The sequence below is a fragment of the Macrotis lagotis genome, chromosome 1 (genome assembly GCF_037893015.1).
Source record: "Macrotis lagotis isolate mMagLag1 chromosome 1, bilby.v1.9.chrom.fasta, whole genome shotgun sequence".
Classification (NCBI taxonomy): Eukaryota; Metazoa; Chordata; class Mammalia; order Peramelemorphia; family Peramelidae; genus Macrotis; species Macrotis lagotis.
Genome location: NC_133658.1, coordinates 109,316,756 through 109,338,046, shown reverse-complemented (window position 1 = coordinate 109,338,046; position 21,291 = coordinate 109,316,756). Strand labels below are relative to the sequence as shown.

The 21,291-nt window shown below is 37.5% G+C and overlaps 1 protein-coding gene across 3 annotated transcripts in view; it reads right to left on the bottom strand.

The window, feature by feature from the left end:
* Positions 1-21,291, bottom strand: part of SPTBN1 (spectrin beta, non-erythrocytic 1) — a 259,598-nt gene that overhangs the window by 66,979 nt on the left and 171,328 nt on the right. For all 3 annotated transcript variants that reach the window (XM_074206243.1, XM_074206236.1, XM_074206249.1), the window contains 4 exons: positions 9,209-9,382; positions 4,629-4,720; positions 2,156-2,236; positions 1,637-1,752 (listed from right to left, as the gene is read on the bottom strand). In XM_074206243.1, coding sequence (XP_074062344.1) covers positions 1,637-1,752; positions 2,156-2,236; positions 4,629-4,720; positions 9,209-9,382 — 463 coding nt within the window. The remainder of the gene's footprint in view (positions 1-1,636; positions 1,753-2,155; positions 2,237-4,628; positions 4,721-9,208; positions 9,383-21,291) is intronic.

Here is a 21,291-nt window from a genome sequence, read left to right as displayed (position 1 = left end):
TTGGAGTGTATGTATCGGGGATTGATTGTATTGGAAAAAAGCAAGAAGAGCTTGGCAGTCTCATGACCTCTACCTGCCCTTGGGTGGCTCAACTTCCTTTCTAAAGTTTTAAGAACTTCAAACTTCTCTGCTTCTTTCTCCTTCCCCACCCCTCAATCTTCCTTTCATCCCCAGCTGTACTGGATGGAGCACTCTTAGTTCTAATACCACGAACAAATCATCTATTCTAATGCGGTTTTTAATTTGGAAAGTAGTTCTTATTACAGGCTACCCTAAAATGAAGCCTGATGTTAGTAGGAAATACAAGTTAGGGGAGCACACTACAGGGGTCAGCTCAGCTCTCCTCTCAATGGCATGAATTTGCAAAATAAACATTCTCCTCCTGTTCTGAGAGCGACAAGGAAGATCAGTCTCTGAGGTCAGTTCTAGAATGCTGTTACTCAGTATTTCCTTTTCTCAGCTGGGGTTATAGTGTGAAATGGACATTATATATTATCATGAGATATATAAATAACAAGTACTGGGTCTAATGCAAAAAAGAGCCATAAGGATAAAAGATGGGTAGCAGAAGGAAAAGCAGGTCATCAATATGAGGAGGAGACACTGAAGTTGTAAATGTTATTCTTTCTTCCATAGGTTTTGATTCAACAAACATTTAGCAACTGCTATGTGTGCAAAGGGCTGAGAAACAAATACATAAACAAAACACTCCCTGATCTAAAAGGATTTATGAAACGCAAAGCATGGGCACCAGTAAATGATGCAAAATATAAACAAAAATAGAGAGTACTGATAATTGGGGGAAGGGGAGGCAGAGGTGGATCCTGACCTGAGCTAGGTATTTTACATAGTGGAAAAAGGGAATGGATTTTAGATCAGTGTTAGAACTGGAAAACACCTTAAAGATCATTTAGTTCAACTTCAATCACCCATTCCTACTTTACCAATAAGGATATGAGATCCGGAGATGGTTGTGCCATAATTCCTAGCACTGCTCCTTACTGTAATGGGTATGTATGCCAACTTTAAAGCAGTTAATGTTTCTATTAGCAAAAGCTGCCTCTAACTTCTTACTGCAGGGTGTGAAGTGAGGAGCACCAAGCGAAAGTTTTGGAAGCCAACCAAGATCAAGAGTAGCAACAACTTCATATACACCCTTAATAATTCAGTTGACCCACTGAAATCAACTCCTACTTATTCTCCTTCCCTCTTGTCTATCTCATTGCTCCTACTATCTTCATTTATCTTACATACAACTGCTCAATAAGTCGTCCTAAATCACCACTCACAACATTAGCCTACTTGTAATGTCTATCACATAAAGGTCAACATTCCAAAAGCAGTGTAACCTCATCAAGAGCACACTTGGCTGGGAGTCTGAACACCCAGATTCCAGGTGTCTATGAGGTGTAACTCCTTTAGATTTCATAGCACATTATTCCTTCTCCTCAGCATTTTGTCTATTCAGAATTGCATATTATTTGTAATAGGACTGGTTTGTGCATATATCTCCACTCTCTTACTAAATATAAAACTTCTTGAAGGCAGAGGCATCTTTATATGATGCCTGTCACTAAGCAGTCTTGTACAGCACAGTAGATGCCAGAAAGCATTTGATGAACGACAGAACCCTTACCTTCTGGATCCAGGAGCTTGGTGAGACCAAGATGCTGCTCTGCCAGGTTAAAAGCATTCTGAAGATTGTAGTGTGCATTGGATTTCTTCAGTTTGTCAAAATCAATCAGGTCAGGTCTATATAGACAAAAAAAAAAATATCCTCACACACAAAAAAATCTAATCAACAGTCTGAAAAATAAATTGGTTAGAAGTATAAAGTAGAGTGAAGGGAAAATTTTTTGTTAAAATTCTCCAAGTCACTCTGAAATTGAGGGAACACTAAAATCTATGAAATAACCAGCAATAGTGGTCAGAGGTCTTGAGTATAAATTTTCATATGTATTCATGCAAAGACTAACATTAGTGGTAAGTTAAAAGGAAGAGATTGGGCACTATAAACCCATGTGGGATATGAGAATTTTCTCTACAAGTAAACTTCAAATCCAGTCAATATGAAAGACAAAAAATATGCCATTGTGCTACAAAGAAAATGGTATTGCTACACCTGAAACCCCCAAAATATTTTCTAAGGACTTACCGGTGTTTGTGGATAAGTGCATTGAAAGCCATGCCATCTCTCCAGCTAGTGGTAAAGTTGTGAATATTGACATTGGGATATCTGCAAAAGCCAATACAAAAGAGAACAAGTTAAACAAATGGTGCCTCATATAAAATATAATTGTTTTAAATACAGTAAAAATCAGTCTATGAATGTCAAGAAGACATTTCAAATCAGAGTCAAGTATTTCAACCATCTATTGGTCTATTTCAAAGATCTCTTGGAATTGTAATTCAAATAAGGCAAAGAGCTCTCTCGGCTACCTGGCTTGTGTGTAATTCAGTCTAGAAATGAGTTAAATGGTATATTCACATTTTAAATCCCATCTTTAAAAATCTCTTTCCTTTACAGTCTACTTTCCAAAACACTACTGAGAAGTAGGAGAGACTAGGGGCTGCTGGGCATGTTTCTTCCATCACCTGAGGAAGCTAGTGGGATTCTAAATAACTCCTGCTAAACAATGATGTCCTTCTTGAGAGCCCTAGAACTTGCTAAGACCTTCCAGCTACTGTGAGGGCTAAGAAAGGCTCACACACAGTCTGTGTGATCTCTAACCAGAGGAAGAAAGGAATAAAGGAATGAGGGAGGGTAGAAAAGGGGAAAAAAATAAGAAAATGTCACCCAATCCAACCAGTTACCAAGTCCTGTGAATACTGCCCTTCCAAGAGACTTCCTACATCCATACTCTTTTCCATTTCTACTCAAATAGCTAAATTCATTCAGATCCAAGTTTTTTCTTGCCTGAATTATTATTGTGATAGCCCTCCAATTATTCATTCTATCATTTAGTAGGTTCTCTTTCAAATTTCTCCTTCACACCCACTCACACAAATAATCAGCTCAAAGAATGACTATAATCTCCTCACTCCTCAATTCAATAACATTTTAGAGATCCCATTCTGTCTAAAAAAGAAGCTAGGTCTTGATTAGTGGAAATAATGACTCATCCCAAAGTTGTCATATTACTTCAATTTACACTGCCCATTTCATTAGGGTGGAATCAATAACCATTACGTGAATTCAAACACATACTTATGAGATTCATTATTCCTACTAATTGGGACCTAGCTGTAAATAACCCCCCACCCCCAATCCCTGATATCCAAGCTCTGGTTCCAATTCATTTTCAAAGCCTTATCACTTTCTATTTCCCTTCTTGTAGGTTTTAGCCAAAAAAAAAAAAGCCTCCTCACCACCTACTCCTCCCCATTTTCATTCTTCCCTTTTAAAATCTAGATTGTGAGATCCCTGAAGACAGGGTCTGACTGACTTTTGCTTCTTTTTTTGTATTTCCAGGGCTAAAGCCAGTACAAGATTCTGTATTCAATACATCTAAATATCTGTAACAGGATTCCCCTAGCTCTAGTTGCTGAAGGCCCTCCCTTTCTTCAAGACAGAGCTCAGGTGCTCATTCTCAAGGATGGTGCCTTCTTTCCTCCCCACTACCGAGCTAAAGGTGTACTCATTTCCCATTCCTCTGCACCAAGGGCTCTTTTTCATATGGCATTCCTCCCAATTAGAGCAGAAGCTCCCTAAGACTAGTCTCCCAAATCTCTCATTGGGACTTGAAGCAACTTCACAAAGTGACTTCCACATATAAGATACTGAATAAATACTTGTTTAATTAAGTATAGCCCAGAGTCTGCAAGATTACTAGTCTCTATTGTATCCCAGAGAAGATGTTTGGAAAGTGAGGTCACGGAGATCCGGATACTCATATTTCCTTTTAAGACAAAGTAGCCAAGTCTCCCTTGTCATTGCTGGCACATTGTTTTTTCATCCTGAAGGCTAGGTTAACACTGATTTTTTGATGGTTAAACAAACCTCTGTAAAGAGCCTTTCATACATTGGAAATTTTTCTGTAATCTAGCCAAGTCTATTCAATACTAATTATTTATAATGACTGTAATTCTATATTTATACTTGATTATAGGTTTGTCACCCTTATTGGATTATAAACTCTTTAAGGATCTGGGAGCACCTAGCACAATACTCAGGAGTGCCCAGGGGTACTCAAATACTTGTGGACTAATTGGCTAAATTAAAACCATGTCTATATTTACAACTCATTATTACTGATTTTAAAAACATCTGGAGAGAATAAACCCAAAGTAAAAAGGTTTATCAGCAGCAGCAATAGCTTACCAATTTCAGTGAAGAGAGAGAGAGAGAGAGAGAGAGAGAGAGAGAGAGAGAATATGTATTTTTCTGAACTAAAATTTAAGCATGTTGTTTCTTTGATAGGATTTAAGTGTATTTCAAATTTCTTTAATTAATGAAAGCCAACAGGCACATCAGCTGGGTTGCAGGCTAACAAGGCTGCTTCTTTCTCTCTGCTCCTCTTCCTGGTAAAGGTCAGGTAGACAAGACACACTGGTATGTTACAAATGATTTGAAAGAACTCCAGCCCTGGAAAGGGACATTTTCCCAGAATCTCCCCATTCATACTCACCCAGCCGTTTTCATCTGGCACCACAACAACAATGCATCTTTGGCAGATTTTTTCTCTTTGTTGTCTTCAGTTTCCACACTAATATCTTGAATCTAAGATTGACAAAGAATATTAGTGGGATTAATGGGTCACTGATGAAATGCATCAGTCAGTAAGAACAAATGTATTTCTTGGACTTGCATACAATTAATACCCAGAGAACAGGAGGAGACGGATGGGTTATTTAAACTGAAGCAAAAACTGTTTTCTTCAGGAGCTGGATGCTGAAGTTAGGAAAAAGAACCAGAATTTTATTTTATAATTAGTTTGGGGATTTGTAGAAGATAGGGATTTAAATGAACACAAGCCTTCCTCCATACCCAGGATGTACCATTTTCTCCTCAAGATAGCACATTCACTTTGATTCTTTTGAATGAGGCATCAGTCACTCCCATGAAAACTGATGAGTTAATGTGCAAAGAAAGAAACAATTTATGCCCCCTCTTCACAACAGGTTTTATAGACTCTGGGGTAAACAAGTTTTTTATAATAGTGACACTTTTCAAGTTGTCATGAGAGTGCAACAGAAAAGCTATCAACTAGATGGGATACCATATGCATTATTTAATAAACATATTTCCTTGCTCTGCATTCCCCCCACCACTACTAATTGACTTCCTTCTACCTACCCTTTAAATAAAAAGTCCAATTCAAATGACACCTCCTAACTCCTTCTACAATGACTTTGCTCTCCTCCTTTGCACACTCATTTAATGTTGATTATCTGTATTAATAGCTATATAAATACACACACACACACACACACACACACACACACACACACACATATATGTATATCAGAAGTTTTCTATCCTAGGCATATTACAATAATTGTAGTACATTACAGTCTGTAGCCTGTGCCCTATGATATCATCTTAGGAAGCAATTCCTATGGAGGTACAGTCTGGTACCTGCTCCTGTTGGGGATATATATATATATATATATATATATATATATATATATATAGAGAGAGAGAGAGAGAGAGAGAGAGAGAGAGAGAGAGAGAGAGCTACTGATCTCTCAGAAAGTCAAGTTCTTTTCTCTAGAGTAAAAATCCTTGGCATTATCAAATGGTTCACTATCAGAAATGGCTGTCTTTATCCCTGAGCAGGACATTAAAGAAAAGGCATCACCATCTGCTCCCTACAGCACCCCAAGGACCATGGGGCCTTTCTGTATGTCTTTCGGTTGAAATTCCTTACAGTTGATTTTGAACTCCTTAAGAGTAGGGGTTGTCTTATTTTTCTATCTGTTTCCAAAGCTTATCACAATCTTCTGCATATAGTAAGAGCTTAATATTTTATTCATTCATTCATTCCTATTAGTCTAGAATCATATCTATGAAGACAAAAGGTTTATCTTGCCTACTGCTTTGGCACAGTGTTCTGGACAGAGGGGACACTTGAATATAAACTATAACAAATCACTAAGTGCTGAGCTATCTTATATTATCTTAAGTAATCAATAGACACCAAGAAGTAACAATAGAGTGTTTACTCCATTGTCAGAAAAACCTGTAATAGATAACAGTTCCATTTTTATGGCACTTTGCATGTATTAATTATATCAATTTGATTCCTGAAACAATCCTATGAAGTAAGTGCTGTTATTCTCATCTTACAGATAGTAAACTGAGGCTAAATAAAGAGCAAGTGATTTGCTCAGGGTCACAAAGCTTGAAAGTGTCAGAAGCAGAATTAGAACCAATGTTTTCCTCACTCCAAGTCAACCATACTAACCACTGTCTCCAGGTGTAATCAATTTGTGAACTTAGATTGTAAAAGAAGATGCTGAGATCACTTCCAACCATAAAATTTTATGATTCTAAGTAATCCAAGTAGCCCTGGTTTTTGTCATCCCCCATTATCCTACACATTTCCAATCACATTAAAGCCATCACCAAAAATTCCTGAGGATTCTTTATATGAAAACTGGAATGGAGTGGAAAGAAATATCACATGGGCCCAAATATGGACCCAGCTGCCAAAATGACATATATGATAGGCAAAAAAATACATAGGTCTATTAAAAAACACAAAAACATTAGCTTAGGGCCACACTCAGATTTTCTTGGGGAATGTACAGTTTACTTCCAAACTAATAAAGTGAGATCACAGGAGTTAATAAACCTATAAAAGGGAAAAACCTAGCAAGGATGAAAGATCATTTCCTTCCCACATAGCCTTTCCTGAGATAAGAGTTAACAAATAGCCTTTAAATGGTGCTGTGAAGATGCCAGTCAGAGCTTGCAAAATCATTACCTTGAGTACATGAAGTGAATTAAGAAAGAACGATGTGCACTAAAAAGTGTGGTTCAGAATAACCACTAATGGCAGTCTGAAATTGTAGGCAAGATCACCAGCTGGCATTTTAAAATCTTTCTGAAAAAAAAAAGACTTATCTGTTTTTCAAGACTCACAGCTCACTTGGAAATAAAGTCTGCTCATCCAAAATAAGGACATTCAATATTTTATTGATGTAGCAAACTCAAGGATGCTAATTTTTCATCCTTTTCTCCAGGTTACCCTCCTTCAACTCAAATGAAAGAAAATGTAGCAGCATTCAAAATTAAAAATAAGACATTATTTAGAAATAGAGATTATTAGACAAAATAGAAAAAGAGAGACAAGTCTGGGGCAAATACTGGAATTTTACTAAATACTCCAATATATCCATGATCTCATCAATGGAAATCATAATCCCTCTATGACAGTACAAGCTGTATGTTTCTTCCTTATGTGAATCCTCTTCCCATGGAAAAAAAACACTGAATCTAGTCCACAAATGTTAACCAAACTGAATTATTTTACTGGTGAAATCATTCTACTTCAATGTAGATCATTTCCTGGGGTCTTAGAATTACTCTGCTGAGAAGGTCTAAATTTCAAATTGCCTTCAACTTTTAAGAAGGTTGAAATTATAATAACTTTTTCTCATTCTTAATAATGCCATAACCTTTCCATTGTAAAGAAGAAAGAAAGCATATATTAAGCACCACTATATATCAGACCCTATGGTAAGCACTTTCTGTATATCATCTCATTAGATCTTCTTAACAAACCTGAGAATTTAGTGCCTTTATTAGCCTCATTTTTTAGTTGAGGAAACCGAGAAACTGCATGAACCCCCCCACCCCATCTAGTCCACATATTAAGAATGAACAAACAGCCTCGACACCAAAGAATACAAGACCCTGGCAAACTAAGTAGCACAGCTACATGACAGTGAGCAGTTTGTGAAATTAGCTCCATTGCTTAAAAGTCAAAACAGCTAATTAAGTCACTTCTTCATTTGAAGCTAACTGAAAAAATTAACGAGAAGAATGAATCTTCCAAAGTGATAAAGGTTGGATCCTATTTTCTCTCCAATCTTATGTTTAAAATGTCCAGGTAGATACCTAAAACTGTTGATTTTTATTTCTCTTTCTTTTCCTTCTTGGATCAAAGAGGAGATTTAAGGTGTTTCTTTTGACTCTGCAGTATAAAGAGTGGCTAGTGTCTCCTTGATGATTGCCTGTTCTTTTTTCTCCAGTCTCCAAAAATTTCCCATTCAGTCTGGGAAGTTCCAAGATGATAAGCCCCTACAAGTCAGGGTCAATGTCGCTGGAGGTCAGTGGTGCATTATGCAATTTAAGAAGGGCACCCAAGAAGGCAGAGTCACGTTGAGTATCAACAACCCAGTTACTTTCTTCCACAAAATGAGAGACTGGGGGAAACGTGGCAGGTATTCACTTCACAAACAGTTTCTGTCGAGAGAACTATAACCATAGTGTCTCGTGGCCAGAGCTGCTGCTTGTTGGAGGCTGCCTCTGCCAGTGACCGAGGCAATGTGGCCCACTGTGATGACCTCAGGAGTTAGAATCCAAAGACATTAAACAGTAGTGTGTTATTTAACCTCCCTTGGTCTCACATTCTTTGTATGTGAAAAGAAGAGGTAGGACGAGATGACCTTCCAGTTTTACAGCCTTAAGAATGAAAATCTGAGCCACTCACTGAGCCGCTGTGGGCTTCAGCCAACTCAGTGCAATCCCAACCAAGCCACAGCAGGTATTCCAAGGGCTTGTATTTGATCATGGACTAGAGCCCTAACCCAAGAGGAAGAGGAGGAAGGAGAAAGCAAAAAGCTTGTGTTCATATTATTATGAAAATAATTAAAAAGTCTGGTTACAAATTGGTGGGTTTTCTGTACAATGTTATTGGAAGGGTCAAATATCATCAGGATAGCTGCCAGTCACACAGCACGGATAGCTAAAAGCTGTGTCCCAAGGGCTACAGGTTGGATGGACAAGTGGTAGGGCTGGCAAAGAGTTAACAAAAGAACCTCCAAAGGATTCAAACAGACATCATGTGCCCATCCTGTCCAGTCATGTCCATGTCCCCAAAGGATAGCCTGTGCTCTACGTTATCCCAGGACATAACATTACCATTTTCTGATATAGCCTTGAACTTTGGAAGCTAACTTTACCAATGAGATCAATGTTCAAACAGTGCTTAAAATGAAGAATCAACATACAGAAAGGTCCCAGCATCACGCTTTTTACCTGGAACCGCAAAATGATGGTCCAGATAAGACCAAGAGTCAGTCGATGATTTCCATCCACAATGTCATGGGACCCCATGTTTTCAAGATGCACTCTCTGCTCTTTCAGGAACTGAAGTGCTTTATCCACATTCTCCAGACAATGGATACGCATTCTTCCCTTTGTTGGCTTGGGCTACATCCACAAAAGAACAGAGAAGAAAAAAAAGGTCATCCAAAGGGTCTGAGAAGGATTAGATGCTCCTAGATATTCAAGCAATTTTTAGACTAGCACTAAATACAAACATGTTCAAAATAGCAATACAGGTCTAGATGGTATCTCAAGTCTTATCGCACTTTGAAGCTTTAAGGACTGAGAAGAGTACACTGAGACTTTCAATGATTTCATCAGGCTATTAGGCAATTTTACTTAATTGTTTGGGGGGTGTGGGGGTGGGAAGAAGAGATCAACTTTACAGTGAGATGGGCAAATGGAAAGTTTTTTTATGTCCAAATGAAATGTACAAAATGTATTAGTCTGTCTTAAAATTAGGAAAAGCAATAAAAATATTCACAACCTTATATAATTAAAAATAATAGTAACTAAGTCTTAGCATGCATTAATATATCCCTTTAGTGATTAAAAAAACTGAAGCTATATAAATTAATGTTTTTTTATAAAATAAGTTCTGTACCTTGAGTTAGGTATAAAAAAAAAATGCATGGCTTTTCTCAAAACTTTCCTTATTGCTTTCTCTCCACACAGAGAGATATGACTAATACCCTTAAATAGTTTTTTGTTAAGTTATAAACTTTAAAGTAAATTGCTAGGCCTATTGAATTGACATTTTCTAAAGTTTGTCTAAAAATAGGGAAAGGAGTATAGTACATAAATTCAAGTTTGGAGAGGGAAGGAAAAGGATTCATCTAACAAAGCAATATATACAATGGTTATAATAATGTAAATGAAAACAGTATTATAACACTGGAAAACTCAGATTTCTTCCTCTGCAAAATGAGCTGGAGAAGGAAACCTTGCCAAGAAAAGCCCAAATCAGATTGCAAAGAGTCAACAAAAGTAAAATGGCTGCCCAAGAATAAAACTCAGATTAATTGCAATAACCAATCTTGGTTCTAAAGAATAGATGAAAAGAAGTAAATCCCACAACTACTGGTAGAAGCAGGAGATCACAGGTATCAACATACATTCATTTTATGGGTTTATAGCATGCTTGGTACTATATATAACACAAGGGGAATATTATAAAGATAAATAAAAACATAGACTCCACTCTCAAAAGAGCTCACATTCTAATGGAGACAACATACAAATAACTATGAATAACATAGAAGATAATATTCAATGTAAATGGAAGGGAATCTCAGGGAGAGAGCTTGGAAGAGGGGCAAGTGAGAAAGTCCTCCTTCAGAAGGTGGGATTTGATTCAGGAATGTCAGGAGGAGGCAGAAGTAAGGAACTAAGAGCATTTCAGATATAATACAAAGATCCATACAGAGGACTGGGAGGTCCTATGTGAGCATCAGTCAAACATATCAAATAGATGGATCACAGAAACCTGGATAGATAGGGAGAAACTAAGTGGAGAAGAGCTTTAAATGTTAAACAGAAGAGTGAATTTTTGAATCTTTGCTATTGTTCTGTGGGTTGAGTTTTGTTTAACTTTGCCATTATTAAAAGGATTTAACGGGGCATTGGGGAAATGATTAATAAAAAAATTACTAAAACTAATTTAAGAGCCTTCTACAATTGGGCTTTACACAATTTATTCAAATATCAATTTCCTACAGCTCACATGTGCTCTCTCTCATCACACAGGCTTCATTGTGCCACAAACATGGCAGACTCATTCCCACCTCTGGGATTTCATTCCTCTTACTTCCTTCCCCCACCTCCTAGAATGCTCTCTGCCTACTCAAAAAGCCAAACAAACATTTCGAACCTAGCTCAAATCCCACCTCCATCATTAGCTTCCCTGGATCACCCTGTCCCTCTAAACTCCTACAACCCTTTGAGGGTGTATATCATAGTGGGAAAAAAAGAGTTGGACTTTTTTCATCCTACTACTGCTTTATGGATTAGTGATTGCTAACTAACTAAACTGTAACTTCTTAAAGGCAAAAACCACTATGCCCCCAAACACCGAACTTATCATGCTCACTGAATAAATACTAACACATGGATATAGCACACAAAGAAAGAGCCACGGGTTTACTGGCTATATGACTTTTGAGGCAAGTCATTTCCACATTCTGGGCCTTAGTGTCCTCATCTGTAAAATGAAGCTTACAAACCCTCTGAAGTTCTTTCCAGCAGTACATCTACAATCCTATGAAATACATTTTGAATGCTCTCCTAACTGCTAAGTTTCCCCGGTCTTTATTCTTCTTGATCTCTCTTCAGTCTTTGCCGCTATTGACCATCATTTTCTCCTCCTAGATACTTATCCCCTCCCTAGGTTTTCATAATACTGTGCTTTCCTGGTTTATCCTGTGAGGTAAGCACTATAACTACCAGCATTTTACAAAGGAAGAAAAGAAGGCTGAGGTGGGTTAAGGAAAGGATAATAACTATTAAACGGCTGAAGCATACTTAGATCTTCTTGATTCCAAGTCCTACAATCCTTCCATTGCCAGAAAATCAAAGCAATTCAACAGGAGCATAATCAATCAACAATGGGATTCATCACTTTAAATTCTTTCCAGTTTTAGTTTTGTTTTTTTTAATTCTGTAATTAAGATCCTCAGCTAATTAGAACAGCTAGCAGTAAAAAAACATTTAGATGGCAGAAGCCTTGGGTAAAAATGGCTATTTAAAAACTGATGAAGTTTGGGAATTGTACTATTTTCTCTTGACTTTAATCTAATGTATTTATTACTCAGGGACATTTGTGACCTAGAAGATGAAACACTATCCTTCAACAGTTTCTTCAAAGTAGCTACACTTGAATGTATTTGTTTCATAAAGTCAAGTGTTTTAGACATCCCAGTTCAGGCAATAATGTTATTTCTAAATTTCAGCAGAACAGCCTACATTCAATTCTACAAGAACAAAAAGCAATAGGTAAAGTCCATGTGAGTGACAGATTGTGTTTTAAAAGTTTCTATGTCATATAGTTTGCTACTTAGAACATAATACGACTGAAACAGTACAAATGATAATGAGAGGCTGTCATATAATCCATGGAATCTTATTCAATAACAACAGTGCCAACATTTTCTGAAATTGGGGAAGACATCTTCTCAATTAAGGTCCTATCTTCTTTTCCTACAGAATAAAAAAAAGGAGGGGACTCTAGTGAGAGGCTCTAGCAATGGAGAGGTAGGTGGTTTGGAGACTTGTGGTCAGGAGGGATAGACTGAACTGAGAAATCAAGTAGGGAAGGCGAGGGCAGACAAGGCTTTAAGGGGTGAATGACATCAATTGTGGACAAAAAAAGTAAGAAACCATGGAACAAGGTAGTAATAGTAAGGAACAAGATCAAGGAGGAACAGGGAGGTAAGATTATTGACAGGGGCATAGCTATTCCTATTTATAAAAATCTTTCATTAGCTGGCGTTTATAAGTCTGAGGCTTCCTCAAAGGCTAAATACCATTTCTGCTGATATATTTAAGATTATTTACAGAACTTGCTCTCCTTTGTTTGACTCAATGAATATAAAGAGAGAATACTAAAATAATTCAAGGGAGAGGGGAGAGAATGTCTATTTACAAAGATGTTACTATAATGAATGTCTGTATAACCATGAGAATCTCAGTACTGGAAGGGACAATTCACAGATCATGTAGCTTGATTCCCTCTTTTTCAAATGACTGAGAATAAGCTTGGGAGCATAAATGACTCAACAAAAAGAGCATCATTATAAGGCAGGTAAAGGGCCAGAATGAGCCCCTTCCCCCTACGAGTCTAGTTGTACTCTTTTGGTCATTCTTCAGATTAATGATGAGAATGCTAAAGATGACAGCTAGACTGTGAGTGTGTGTTCCCTTTAAGGCTTACAAAGCATTTTACACATACAACTCGCCTTCACTGGATCCTCACAATAGTTCCATTTTGCAGTTAAGGAAACTGAGTCAGAAGTCAAATGACTTGCCCAGGGCCACAGAGCTAACTCACTTCTGAGGCAGTAACTGATGAACTGAGGTCTCTCCTGGGCTCCAAGCTCCAGCCCGTGGCAGCTGGATGCCTTTCCATGCCCTCCCTAAAACATGGCACCCAGAACCGAATACAATATTCCAGAAATCGGAGTTCTGGAGGACTTAAACCTCCGTGTTCTCAGAAGCTATGTCTCTGGTGACTGTAGTCCAAGCCTGCACTTGCGGTGTTAGCTGAGGACTCATACTTCATCTCCAACTCCATCATTACACTCCTAGATGGGGGTTGAATCTGGCTGAATCTCTCCTAATGTACAACCAGGTAAACTGCTTCTACAGTTATTATAATCTATCCAGGTAAAAATTCTTTCAAAAAGAAGCAAATAAAGTTCATCTGTGACCTATTCTTGATGACCTATTCTTAATGAAGTTATACTAATTCTTCTTCTACCTGCCCTTTGTTTTTCTGGATATTCACTGAAAAGCTCTTTAATACCTCCTAAAATGTGTAATTATATAGAGGAGAGCCAGTCCTCAAAGAAAAATAGAGAAAATGCATCTCCCTCCTTTCTTTGTAAAAGTGGATGCCTATAGGTGTGACTATTGTATCCACTTTGAGCCAAAGTAACTGTCTTAAATTGACTTTGCTAAACCTTGGGCAACTCACTTAAACCCAATTGGGGGGGGAGGGGGGAGGGAGAGAGAGAGAGAGAGAGAGAGAGAGAGAGGGATTATACAAATGATTGCCCCCAACCACACAACTGATTGCCTTTATTTCCTTTCTCTCTCCCCCAAGTTGGTAACTTTCATTTTACAAAAATATGCAAATTGTACCTATATATGATCTGATGCTATGAAAATACTCAAGCAATGATGAGTATATGGTCTAAAAAATATATAAATATCTATGAGATGTACATGGGTTGTGATCTGGAAGGAAAACCCATACCTACAAGATCATTATCCATTTAAGTATATATATATATATATATATATATATATATATATAGAGAGAGAGAGAGAGAGAGAGAGAGAGAGAGAGATAAATTAGTTTCCATTTACATAGCATTTTAAATTTCAAAGCATTTACAAATATCTCATTTGATTCTTACAACAATCATGTTACCATTTTATATTAAAAGAAAACTAAGGTAGAAAGCAGGTGTGATTTGCCCAGTTTAACAGAGCCAGTGTCTGAAGCTGTAAATGCACACGTGACTCCAGGTCTGGCACTCTACCCACTAGATTACCCACTAGATTGTCTTTATCTCAGGAGATATAGGTTATGTATGTTCAGTCATTTCAGTCATGGTTGACTCTGTAAACCCCTTTGCAGGGGGTGGATGGGGTGGATGGGGGTGATGGTTCATGGCAGGTATACTGGAGTAGTTTGCCATTTCCTACTCCAGCCCATTTTCACAATTTGAAGAAACTGAGGTAAACAAGGTTAAAGTGACTTGGTTCCGTGTCACAAGGTTAGTGTCTGAGGCTGGAATCGGATTCAGATCTTCCTGATTCCAGGTCCTGGCTCTGGTTGCTGCATCATCTAGCTGCCTTAAATAGCAACTCACACTTATAGATGGCTTGCAAGGTTCTTCAGTCACAAGAACCTGTGGTTGCTTAGTTGTTTTCAATTATGTCCAGCTCTTTGTGACCCCATTTGGCATTTTCTTGGCAAAGATATTGAAGTTGAAGCCAACAAAGATGTCGAAGCCTTTTCCTTCTTGAGCTCATTTTATACATGGGAAAATTGAGGAAAACAAGATCAAGCTTGCCTAAGATCCAACAGCAAATAAGTGTCTGAGGTCAGATTTAGATTCAGGAAGATGAGACCTGGATTGTGGACAAGACTGAATTGGCCCACAAACACTTAACCTAAAAGCAGCAGGCTAGCCTTTTCTCTTGTACAGTAAGAGGAAGAAGTTACATTATTCTATCTCCCTTTGGCTTATTTTCCCTACAGGATTGGGCTCTAGGCAAGATTTAGAAAATGGTCATATACAACAATTCCTCTCCCATTAAATTTAATATCAGAGGAAGTTCTCCAATATTGGGTGGCCTCAATATGGAAGTTTTACCAGAAGCCATAAACAAAAAGTCTCTGAGACTGAGAAAGGATGGATGGGCTGTGATTTTTCATCAACAGTATTGAAATGTCTCAATTAGTGTGAATAGTGAACCTGCTGAAGTGGTTTCATGTATTCAAATTTTCACTATCTAAAGTGCTAATAATGTTTAAAAAAAGGATCAATGTTTCCATCCAATGGAAATATGCAGTTAAATTGAAATAAGATACCTTACTTGCATTAATCAAAACTTAGCTTTAATCTTCTTATTGCTTTATTCTGACCAAATAAAATATCTTTCCTTGCCTAATGTCTCATTTGATAAATACTGATTCAGTATCAATTCAAGTAAGATTTTTAAGTTAAGGTCACAGTCAAAAGACAAGCCAGTTGTGAATTCTGAATCCAAAATTACATTGTCCTATTAGACTTTATTTTGAAGGATGCTCTCTCAAAGAATCAGTTGATTGAGACTCTTCTTACATAATAAGGAAAAATGAGCATGTAGAAAATTCTTTTTCCAATAGATTCAGTCATAGGTTTAAAAAAAGATTATTTCCTGTCAACAAACAGGAAAAAGATATCCTTGAGAAGACAAAGGACAATTAACTATTCCAGACCCACTCCAGTTAGTTTTTGTAATATCTCAACATAACTGGTGTCTCAGGGGGTATAAAAACCATCTCCCATGAACTGAGTAAGTATAATAAATCAGAACAGATAAATCACATATTTAGTGGTGGGGGTTTCCTAAAAACAAAACACTTGTTTGACTGGTTTACTCACTTGCAATTTTAATACTTGCAGTATTTAAAAGTGCTATAATTCAAAAAGCAATAAATTCAGAGACAAGAGACCTCAATTCTATGTGCCCACTGGTAAAGCCCAAGTTTTGCAGATTTTATTTTCTTCATCTATAAAATACATAAGAGTAGGCTAGAACCACAGGATCATAATTTTCATGCTAGATGGAAACTCAGAGATAAACTAACTTCATTATGTTAAAGATGTAGAAAATTTAAGTCCAGCAAGGTAACTTGCCCAAGGTCATACAGGTTAAGTAGCAACTCAAATTCTCAATGGACCTGGTTGAGATCAAGACCTATGTCTATATAGAAATTCTGTTGTTGTGACCTTGGAGCTCAGTGGGCCTCAATTTCTTCTGCTGTTAGACTAAATGATTCCAAGGTCATGTCCAGTGAAAATTAAGTGAGGACAGAAAAGATTAATGGAAGAGGAGAAAACCATCTTTTTCTAGTAACTGATTAAGCTATTTAAAAGAAATGGGGAAATATATTATTTTTCAAAGTTCAAGATAGAAAAACAAGATAGGTCTTAGGAGAAAAAAATGTGCCCCCCCCAACCCTGCCAGGGACTCCTTTCCTTTCCTTGAGGCACATAAAGGGGGTGGGGGGTGGGGGGGGATACTAACAAACTGCTTTTTTTCATTTTTACCCTCAACAGTTGTCATATCTCTTAGTACCACAAACAGTTCCATGAGCAAACTTATCCATACATAATACATTTTAATGTCCTTGAGATAAAGGACACTAAAATGTTGATTTTCCATTCTGCAAAAGCAAGACAAATTACCAAATGGCTTCAAAATTCAAAAATTTTACAATCTTAACAGCACAAAAGAAATATATTCTTTTTTTTAACATATATGAACTTTGTTCATAAAAGCTTCCATGTTTCACACATTTTTCAATAAAAGCAGTATACACACACACACACACACACACACACACACACACAAACAACAGGAGAAAAAACACTCAATCAATAGCAATGCTAATCTAGACCTAATTCACTGAAATTTAACAAAATGAGAGGAAAGAGGCCGACAAATGAGCAAACTTTGGATGGTCTTGGGAAAGAAGAGGAGAGTTTGGGGGGGCAACATGGACTTTTTCAATATCAAACGTGAATTATGATCTTTATTTTTCTATATATCTTAAAGTCTTATACTTCTGGCCTTGTTATGTGGAAAATCTTTTGAATTAACATAAGAACTATGTTTCCAAGAAAAATAGAATTGTTTAAATTAGCCAATATTATATGGTAGAAATCTTTAGGAAACTTGTTTCAATATTTTCATTAAAACTTTCGTGTGTGTGTGTGTGTGTGTGTGTGTAAAACCACTTTTCCTTAGTATCTCTCCACCAGCTCTCCTCCAGTCCCAATCTTCAATTACTTGGGAGCAAGAATTCTTTGATTTTTGTCTTTATATCCTCAGCCTAGAACAAAGTCCTTTTTGGGGGAGGGAGGGGAGACGAGGGGGAAAGGTAGCTGGGGTTAAATGACTTGCCCAGAGGCTGGTACTCAATTCACTGTGCAACTCAATTCACTGGGCATGATAACAGATTTTGGACTGAACAGTTTTATTCAACTCAAAAGTATTTCTGGAGTCTCTGGGCTGTGTGTGTATGTGTGTGTGTGTGTGTGTGTGTGTGTGTGTATTTGGGCAATGGGAGAAAAAGGGAGAGTGAATTGTTCAAATAAGCACACAAGAAGCATATAACCAAGGCTGGAAGACAGGTGTCTGCTAAGTATATATTGCATGTGTTCTTTCATGTACATTAACCTTATCTTTTTTTTTCTTCTTTTTTTTTTTTTTAGTTTTTGCAAGGCAGTGGGGTTAAGTGGCTTGCCCAAGGCCACACAGATAGCTAATTATTAAGTGTCTGAGGCCGGATTTGAACTCAGGTACTCCTGACTCCAGGGCCAGTGCTCTATCCACTGCACCACCTAGCCACCCCCCATTAACCTTATCTCAAAGCTGGGAGTGAGGGTTGGGGGGGGGGGTCAAAATAGGGATAATATTATTATCCCTTTTAAAGTAGAGGAAAGCAAGAGGCGGATGAGTGGATGAGTGGATGGACTGATGAAGTTTAAGAGACATGTACTTTTCTGAGGCCACAGAGAAGTCCAGCCCCCTATCTACTAAGCCAACTAGCTGCCTGGAATGATTAAATGAATTGCCTAGATCACTGAGCTACTTAAAAAGGACAAGATTAGAACCCACTGTGCTAGATTTGGGTCAATATTCCTAAAGGGTTTACTGCTTACTTATGAGGAAATAGAGGAAATAACTGAACACAAATTGAAAAATAATTCCAAATGAGTAAAATCACAATGGAGTTTTTAAGTGTATTAAGAAACATATGCCAATATAATAACTTGCCTATATCTACCCCCAAATGATGCAGAAATAGAAGGAAAGGGTGGGAAATTTGCAAGTGAAAAGAATAGTCATAATGTAAATTTTTCTCATCTGTAGAATAGTTTTTTCAAAAGCTATTTTTACTTTTTAATAAAGGTCATCCTCACAAGAGGAAGGAAATACTAACAATGGAGAAAGCTAGGCATAGTACAGGGGAGACATACCAGACTAATGCTTGGTGTTGTGGAAATAAAGTAGTTTGGATTTTTAAACTGAATCCCTATACTCTACTATTCTTTTTAGGTTGTTTTTTTTTTTTTTTGCAAGGCAAATAGGGTTAAGTGGCTTGCCCAAGGCCACAAAGCTAGGTAATTATTAAGTGTCTGAGATCAGATTTGAACCCAGGTACTCCTGACTCCAGGGCTGGTGCTTTATCCACTGCACCACCTAGCTGCCCCTACTCTACTATTAGCATTTGACTCCAGGTAAACTACTTAACCTCCCTTAGGCCTCATTTTCCTCATCTATAAAATGAATTATCTCAGATCTCAATCTGAGATCTCACAATTATCCCTTAAAACCACTCATAACAGCTTTTTCCTCCCTAGACTTTGAATGCCTAACATTCCTGAAGACATAAATTCATTCACAAGGTGACATTGGAATAGTTAATTTATCAGTCTTTTCTAGAAGAATATATGGAAATGTTTAAGAATCTTTTCAAGCCTGGAAAGACTTGTATGAACTGATGCTGAGTTGAAAGGAGCAGAACCAGGACGCTGTACTCACTAATAGCAACAACTGTGTGATGATCAAATATGATAACTTAGCTCGTCTCAGCACTTCAGAGATTGAGAAGAGTGTTGAAAGCTATCTTTGCATGTAATTGAAAAAATAAACAACCAGTTTTCAAATATATGTGTGTGTATGTATCTATATAAGCTTTTATGTAAAAATAAAAGCACAGAGTGCAATTTTTTTTTTGGTTTTTGCAAGACTGGGGTTAAGTGACTTGCCCAAGATCACACAGTTAGGCAATTAAGCGTCTAAGGTTGAATTTGAACTCGGGTACTCCTGATTCCAGGGCCAGTGCTCTATTCATTTTGTCACCTAGCCACCCCAGAGAACACTTTTAAGTTTAATCTGTATTGATAACATTTTCTCCATCACTTTCTTAGGCCTAGAAGCAACAAACCAAACCAATGCCTGATTTGTAGCATTTGCCGAAGATGTGATCAATAAACAGTCTCTTCTATATTTCAGGCATTATGTGCTCATGATCACCAATTTACCCCTACAAAGCCACCACATGGATTGCCTCCTTCCCATTCACTTAAACTCTGTCCCCAAATTCCAGATTGACCCATCAGCAAGAGAATATATAAGGCTAGAAAATAAGAACCCACGTTGTATCCACTCTGGGGAATGGCCTTGGGGAAATGATAGTCTCTGGTATCCCAATTTCCTGATCAACCAAATGGTCACAACGAGGGGCTATTTGTAACACCCAAAGATGGCTGAGGGTAAATAAATGTGTCCAGCCTGGTCTGTTTGGTCACCTCTTTGATGAGAGGGGGGGAAAAAAGGAGAGATTCTCTCTCAGGAAGAGGCTAGGGTTAAAGTTTCTCTGGTCTATCCCCCCCCCCCCCGCCCATCCTTTAAAGGGGACCAAAGTGAAACAGGAAACAATTTGGAGGTAATACTTGAATAAACAGCACCCCAAGAAATTGCAGAAGTAAGGAATACAAGATTCTTGATTTAGCCCCTTATTCAGACATGTGTCAGATCTTGGTCAAGTCTTTTTTTTTGTACTGGGGGCCTTCGTTTTCCTTGTCTATAATATAAGGTTGTGCTACATGATCAAAGTCTATATGGGTCTAAGATTCTGTGTTAATCAGCCATGCAGCTGGTGCCTAATAAGTGGGATTTAAGAATGAACATTTAAAAATATCTAGTAGTCAAAGAAATGAGAACAAAATGGATATCAGTTGATGGAGGGCTGCCTAAACAAACATTAGTACATGAACATAATAGGATATAACCTGGTCATAAGGAAAGTAAAAATTCAGAGAAGCAAAGGAAGATTTTATATGAACTGAAACATGGTTAAAGTAATCAGAATCAAGAAAACAATATATATAATGACTGCAACAATATAAAAAAGACAATCAAAAACTGAATTGAACACTGTAATAATGATAAATAATAATAACAATAGAATGCCAGTCTCTAAAGATTTAAAAACAACTTTTTGAAGAAAAACCTTCTTTGCACAAGTATGGGACCAAGGGTGTGGAGCAACACAAACACTATCAGAATTGGCAGATATGTTGTTTAATTTGCTACACTACTTTAAAATTTTTTTCATTTTGAAATGATGCTTTGTAAGATCCCTTTCTAGCTCTAAATTCTAGTGCCTTAGCTCTGTTAATTATTACCAATTTACTCTTTTTGAAGTTTGTCTATGTGTTGTCTCCCCATAAGACTAAGAGCTGCTTAAGACTGAAAATGTTTAACTATATGATCAGATCATTTGGGGGGGGGGGGGTTGCAAGGCAATGGAGTTAAGTAACTTTCCCAAGGCCACACAGCTAGGGAATTAAGTGTCTGAGGTCACACTTGAACTCAGGTCCTCCTAACTCTAGGGCCAGTGTTCTATCCACTGAGCAACCTAGCTGCCCCTGTATGGTCATTTTTAAGAGATGAAGCCAGATAATAGAATAGAAGTCAATTGTTAACAAGTCAATCAACAAATATTT